We start from the raw sequence: 7500 nt of genomic DNA, 5'->3' as shown, positions 1-7500 counted from the left end.
TGGTCATTTTCCTAATATATTACGATAATCTAGCTCAGGTAAGAGCAGCGTACAAAATAGCTGATTAGTAATAAAGTCAATCCTGGAGAGAGAGAGAAAAAAAAAAAAACACTTGTGGCATATGCAAACTGATACACCACAAAACCTGGGGACACCACTACCTGACCATGTTGGCACAATATTAAGGGCACTAGCGCCTGTTGGGAATAGCCCGAGTGCAGCCCACTCAGGATATAATGTACTCTTTCCCTTTCGATAACGTCGCAGGTTTCCTCGTCTGCTAGGAGCGTCGCCTTCAGAGTTCTGAGATTTGACAGTTCAACGTTCGCTCACTCGCTCCCTTCGTGTTTACTTGCTAGATGGTTCTACACACGCACATGCGACCACACACTGACAGTGAAGGCCACAGCCCGAGCACGTCTGAGCACCAGCCCAACAAGTCCTACACTGGCGACCCTGTGAGACGCCGCCGCTGTGTTGGCAACCCACGCCGTCCCGCCGCCTCCGCGACTCGCCTTCCTCACCTCGGGGGCGCCGTCTTGGGAGAAGGGGAGCGGGAAGGGGTGCACGGGTGCACACAAACTAGGTGCTTTGTAAGGATGTCTCACGCATGGTAATCTAAGATTCTTCAAATTATCCTTACATCTGAACGATAAATTTTGAATGCAGAACCATTGAAAATGGATTATTGCAGGAGGTATGTGTCACAGAGATCCTAAGCTGGCGTGAATCAAATTTGTCTGAGAAAGCAGAGCAGGAATAGTACCCTCATGAGTCCCTCTCCTTTCCTCAACAACCCAACTCGAACACCACCGCCAGTCTTCGCAAGCACGGACCCTAAAAAGATGCCTAATCTTCCCAAGGCGATGCTTTATAGAAACGCCAAAAAGGAGTGAAGAAAGCGTATCAAAGGGGGGCGTCGACCGACACAAACAAAACGAACAGAAGAGGGAGAGGGGAGTGAGAGAGGGGGGCGAAGCGGGGAGAGGTGAGTGAGAGAGGGGGGCGAAGCGGGGAGAGGTGAGTGAGAGAGGGGGGCGAAGCGGGGAGAGGTGAGTGAGAGAGGGGGGCGAAGCGGGGAGAGGTGAGTGAGAGAGGGGGGCGAAGCGGGGAGGGGGGAGTGAGAGAGGGGGGCGAAGCGGGGAGAGGTGAGTGAGAGAGGGGGGCGAAGCGGGGAGAGGTGAGTGAGAGAGGGGGGCGAAGCGGGGAGAGGTGAGTGAGAGAGGGGGGCGAAGCGGGGAGGGGGGAGGGAGGGAGGGGGGCGAAGCGGGGAGGGGGGGGGGAGAGGGGGGGGCGAAGCGGGGAGTGGGGAGTGAGAGAGGGGGCGAAGCGGGGAGAGGGGAGTGAGAGAGGGGGCGAAGCGGGGGGAGGGGAGTGAGAGAGGGGGCGAAGCGGGGAGAGGGGAGTGAGAGAGGGGAGCGAAGCGGGGTGACGGGGGGGGGAGTGAGAGAGGGGGAGCGAAGCGGGGAGAGGGAGTGAGAGAGGGGGGCGAAGCGGGGAGAAGGGAGTGAGAGAGGGGAGCGAAGCGGGGAGAGGTGAGTGAGAGAGGGGGGCGAAGCGGGGAGAGGTGAGTGAGAGAGGGGGGCGAAGCGGGGAGGGGGGAGTGAGAGAGGGGGGCGAAGCGGGGAGGGGGGAGTGAGAGAGGGGGGCGAAGCGGGGAGGGGGGAGGGAGAGAGGGGGGCGAAGCGGGGAGAGGGGAGGGAGAGAGGGGGCAGAAGCGGGGACGCCGGAGTGAGAGAGGGGGGCGAAGCGGGGAGAGGGGAGTGAGAGAGGGGAGCGAAGCGGGGAGAGGGGAGTGAGAGAGGGGAGCGAAGCGGGGAGAGGGGAGTGAGAGAGGGGAGCGAAGCGGGGAGGGGGGAGTGAGAGAGGGGGGCGAAGCGGGGAGAAGGGAGTGAGAGAGGGGGGCGAAGCGGGGAGAGGGGAGTGAGAGAGGGGAGCGAAGCGGGGAGAGGGGAGTGAGAGAGGGGAGCGAAGCGGGGAGAGGGGAGTGAGAGAGGGGGGCGAAGCGGGGAGAGGGGAGTGAGAGAGGGGAGCGAAGCGGGGAGAGGGGAGTGAGAGAGGGGGGCGGAGCGGGGGAGAGGTGAGTGAGAGAGGGGAGCGAAGCGGGGAGGGGGGAGTGAGAGAGAGGGGCGAAGCGGGGAGGGGGGAGTGAGAGAGGGGGGCGAAGCGGGGAGAAGGGAGTGAGAGAGGGGGGCGAAGCGGGGAGAGGGGAGTGAGAGAGGGGGCGAAGCGGGGAGAGGGGAGTGAGAGAGGGGAGCGAAGCGGGGAGAGGGGAGTGAGAGAGGGGAGCGAAGCGGGGAGAGGTGAGTGAGAGAGGGGGGCGAAGCGGGGAGAGGTGAGTGAGAGAGGGGAGCGAAGCGGGGAGAGGTGAGTGAGAGAGGGGGCGAAGCGGGGAGGGGGGAGTGAGAGAGGGGAGCGAAGCGGGGAGGGGGGAGTGAGAGAGGGGGGCGAAGCGGGGAGGGGGGAGTGAGAGAGGGGGGCGAAGCGGGGAGGGGGGAGTGAGAGAGGGGGGCGAAGCGGGGAGAGGGGAGTGAGAGAGGGGAGCGAAGCGGGGAGGGGGGAGTGAGAGAGGGGGGCGAAGCGGGGAGAAGGGAGTGAGAGAGGGGGGCGAAGCGGGGAGGGGGAGTGAGAGAGGGGGGCGAAGCGGGGAGGGGGGAGTGAGAGAGGGGGGCGAAGCGGGGAGGGGGGAGTGAGAGAGGGGGGCGAAGCGGGGAGAAGGGAGTGAGAGAGGGGGGCGAAGCGGGGAGAGGGGAGTGAGAGAGGGGGCGAAGCGGGGAGGGGGGAGTGAGAGAGGGAGAGGGTGAGTGAAAGTGAGAGCGAGAGGGAACGGGGGGAGGGAGAGAGGAAGGCAGTGACTAATACCCCCCCCCCTCGTCTCCGACCCTGCCCTTCCTAATATGTCTCGCCCTGGGATAACGACGGATTCTTCTCGCCTTCAGTCAGTCGACCCCGTCCCCCGTGAAGGCCGTTGACATCACCGTCATAGTCATCAGTCACGCTTGAGGAAGATGGGATGGGTTTGCAGGAGTGGGAGTCACATGTAGAGAAGTATTGTCGATAATCTAATATTTTTTAGATTTAGAATAACGAGCGATCCTTTCATGTTATAAGCAATAAGATGTCTTTAAAATTACGATGGTATTCTACATCTTCATCCATATGATAGCGAGTTATTCTCGTTACAACAGCATATATATGGTTCTACGAAAACTTTCTCCTCATATGTTTATCATTATAGCTTTACTACACTACGAAGACTGAAGGCAAATTCCGTTTTGGTGTACGGGAGGTTTGTATAACAAAATTTAGAAGCATATCCCAGAGGTTGGAGGGAAATTGAAAATTGGGACACTTAATTAGAAGTTAAAGAAGCCAAAGCCATAAGTCATGGGCAATTTTAAAATCATGCTTGAGGTGGAAACTAAATAATTTCCATGTTAAAATTAAAGAGTGGCCCATGAACATAACTAACAACCTCCGTGCCCCATGAACCGCTATCTCGTCTCCAAGGGGCGACATGCCTGAAATTCTTGCCACTGTACTACGGACCACCGGTCTGTAGGTCACTGGGTCGCATCCTACGTACTCATCAACACTCACTCAGTCTTCCTTTAAAGTTTAAAAGGTCTCTCTTTGATAGAAAAAATAAACTATTTATACTATTGTGTAATATGATTAGTTTCCATATCATAGGCACGGGCAATCAATACCACGTGTAATATATTTTTGCTGATCTGTTATGAGTTGCCAACGAGGAGCGAAACAAATCTTGTCACACTAGTCAGTATTAGATTAACCTCACACGCTACTTACATATCCAAACCTGATGTTCCGCCCCGAAAGCGAGAACTTTGGAGAGCCTCACTAAAAAAAAAAAAAAAAACAATCGCAAATAAATTCACCGTCTTCCATGGGTAAGCAACTTGATATCAGCCCCCCACCCCCATTCTTACATATTCTCTTATATAACAGTCCAACTTGGACACGCCTTTGCTCTGCCATTTTTGGTATCAGCTTTTGCTACAGGAGATTAAAACTCTAATAAAACTGATAAGATATTAACATATAATGATTACCGAATATTTATAATCATCTAATGCATATCCATTCATCTAGAAAAAAAAATAAACTTAATAAAATTACACCACAAATTTCCCTGCACTCTTGGTTCCAGGACCATATCTGATTTTCCGTTTCCGAGGTTAACAGAGGTCACACTTCAATAATAAAAGAGTTCCTTTTCCTAATCAGGCACTTTCTAGCACGCATAGCCACAAAAAATTCTCCGATCCACAGAAGTTCAAATTCTAATTACTAATTTCGATGCTTTATTAATTGCAGATTTCTGGCAAGGAGGTCATATCTTGTAACTGACTATTTGGAACACTGAAAAAATGAAATGGGGTAAAAATACTTGGAATTGCATTACACCTTAAATAACGCTATGCAAGGAAAGGATACAAGCGTACACGCGTATCCTTGTCATCTTTAAATGGAGAGGAATACAGAAAATGTGATAATGTTCATAAGCTAAATAAATTGATTTAAAGAACCTGAAAGTGCCTTGTATTAAAAATCCTAATGCGTACTGTCTCATGCCTAATAAATATTCCTTAATGTACGAAACTCTTCGCAAGGATCGCAGATCTTTTGCTTTCTTGATTAGAAGAACAACAACTTCAAGGAACTGCTTTGTCTGGCAGTGGAGGGAAGTTCAAGTGTCCGCTCGCAATTCCAGCAAATGAGTTGCCGGAAAATCGGTGATATGAGTATCAAAATTTTCATTCTAATGATTTTACATTAGCTCCATAATCATAATTCCCAAGATTTTTTTTTTTATCATTAAACATCTAACCTAAAATAAAAACACAAAATAAAAATGAAAAGAAATCGTGAAGACGGTGGGGAGCAGGAGAATAAACAGTCGACATAAGCGAGGGAGAGAACACGAGAGCAAGGTGGTGGAAGGACAGAACTGCAGACAGCAAAGGAAGCCCTACTCTTAACTCGGCTAAGTTGGGATTACGAACGATGTTAGGCAGGTAGTAGTAAGGGGAAGGACTAAAATGGGTGAGGGGAGTGATGTAGTGGGGAGAAGGTGGATATTGGCTGCTATGTACACTAAAACCGAAATTACAAAAATGGAAATACAACTGTTACTGTTACAACAATCGATCAGAACACTCAAAGTTTACCAAAAGAAACTTATCTGCGCAAGAAATTACAGACGTCCAGGCATCAAAATGTTACGTTATAGTTTTAAAATATGCACGTCTTTAATGTCAAACAAGTGTAAGTCACTTGGAAAAAAACTTTAAAAATTTTGTTTGATATTGTGGACACAGTCAAATGTGGTCTCCGCAGCAACCGTACATTATAAGCATCTCCAATTACTTTGTATCATAGAGGTCAAAGTTGAGGTAGCAGATTGAAAATGGTATCTTCGGACTTATGGCCCTGAAAGGGGGAGAGGGATCTACAGTGTCAAAACTCAACAAGAGTGTCGCATTACCAGCTTACATGAAATGCTAGGTCTTCTCATATGCAAATACATATAGCACGGGCTGAATAACCGAACCCCTTAATAATATTTTTCCAACTAGGTATGTAAATATTTAACATTTCCCACTCATCATATAAAGCCTCACAACCTCTGAAAGATGGATGAAAGCAAAGCAATGAAAGCAGCTTGAGGCACTATGATCTACGTATTAACAACAAAATAAAATAATTGTGCGATCCAATTACAAGTACACCTGCCTGTTTCTTGTATACTTGAACCGTTCATCTTTGCCAGATACCATTTGTCTTTGATAATTTACTCTTCTACCATTTCCATTTCCTCTTAAATACGTAAATCATTGGCAATACATCTTCAATTCCTGAATCGATGTATTATAACATGTGTACATTTTAAGACAACCTGAACAATATGAATCCCAATAAACGAGCCTTGTACGGACCGCCATTCTGCAGTGCCAGTGTGCGTTAGAGAGCAATGCACTGTGCCAGCTCTCGGGTCGATGACAGCGGGAAGGGTTCACACATTTCACAATTGCTTTACTTATTGCCTTTAGCATCTGGATACAAGCGGGAATGCACATTCAATTAAGATTAATTCACTATTGCACTTGTCGATATGGTCTCTCTTATAAAAAGTGAAAACGAAAACGAAAATACAGAGATGTCCCTGGTCCGACCGAAAGAGAGGAGCGGAGAAGAGAGCGCACAGCTAGAGAGTACGATCTTGCAGAGAAGTCCCCGTTACAGATTCTGCCTTGCCCCTCACACTCCATCTCCCGACTACAGATACAATTATGAAAGATTGCCGAGGACCAAGTCTATAATCTCTTTACAAAAGGCTTAAAACAGGAACAAAAATACATTTAGATAAAAAAAATTATATATATATATACACATACATTGCAAGCCGCATTCATAAACAATTTTTTATCGATATTTCGGTGTAAGTGTAATACTCTCACACTGAATATAGTATATTTTAAAAAATAACAATTACGAACAAATTTCTATTGAAAATAAAAGGAAAATAAGCTATGTTGTCAATGTTAATTGACTATGATAACCGTTTTAAGTGTGCTCTGATAAAGAGTATAATCACATTTTACGGAAATATATATAGCGCCTGACTGCCGGCAATACTAACCTTTTTTTGCCTAAACCGACACGGTCAAGCTCCACGTGCCGGTACGTGGCGTATGTGGCCATTTCTGCGTACACTTGCACACCTGCACAACACGTTCACCACAACAGTTTTCCTGCAGCACGCGTGCCGACCTTGCCTATCTACTTTCACGGAGGCTTTTGTTTGTATCTTCAAAATGTTACCTCCTTTCACACCTCTCTTGTACTTTCCACCTTGACTTTGCCACGGACAAGAAATTATGACGTACACCTTTTGCTTTCCTTGTTGGTCCGAATGACCTTTTCCTTTTGACATAAACACGAAGGTCAGAATTTCTGCAGCACTTGAAGCCGGTACGGCCGCCACCACAGATCCCGCAGAAATTTCCGTGAGTTTCCAGTCCACCAATAACTGGTTCGCTTTAAGCGTCCTTTCTTCCCCCAACGAATACTGTCCGCTTACTTTACCATCACTGTCTCATGAGATCAACTGTAACAGGAATGTCTCCAAAGGAACGAAAGGCAATAAACAAGAAGTATATAGATATAAATAAATATATATGTATACATATATATACATATACAAACACAGCCACACGAGGAAGAGGTCAGGGCTCTTTCCCGGGCGGCGCCGAGACCTGGTCTGAGTCTCCGACGTCATGGCCGTGGATTATATGTCCACCCCCTCACTCCACCCCACCCCCTCTTCTTTCCTCCCCCTCCTCTCCTGCTCGAGTCATCGTTTCTCCACCCACGCAATCTCACATGGCGCCAGGAAAGGATGCGATTTTACATGCAACAGGCATTAATACAGTTGTAAATATAAATCTGAATATATAAATACATGCATTATAT

The 7500-nt window shown here is 48.7% G+C and overlaps 1 protein-coding gene across 3 annotated transcripts in view; it reads right to left on the bottom strand.

The window, feature by feature from the left end:
* Jupiter (microtubule-associated protein Jupiter) overlaps positions 1 to 7298 on the bottom strand; it is a 21663-nt gene extending 14365 nt beyond the window's left edge. The window contains exon 1 of one of the 3 annotated variants that reach the window (XM_086551449.1): positions 6668 to 7298. In XM_086551449.1, the coding sequence (XP_086407575.1) occupies positions 6668 to 6729 (62 nt within the window). In that variant the 5' untranslated portion in view covers positions 6730 to 7298. Of the gene's footprint in view, positions 1 to 161; positions 513 to 6667 lie in introns of those variants that run through there. The other 2 variants (XM_043029593.2, XM_086551450.1) reach the window with 2 other exon arrangements.
* Between the last annotated feature and the right edge of the window lie 202 nt (positions 7299 to 7500).

Source organism: Penaeus japonicus, unplaced genomic scaffold (genome assembly GCF_977035675.1).
Source record: "Penaeus japonicus unplaced genomic scaffold, GWHDUDI00000001_assembly GWHDUDI00000025, whole genome shotgun sequence".
NCBI classification, from domain to species: domain Eukaryota; kingdom Metazoa; phylum Arthropoda; class Malacostraca; order Decapoda; family Penaeidae; genus Penaeus; species Penaeus japonicus.
This window is presented reverse-complemented; position numbering and strand designations above follow the sequence as displayed.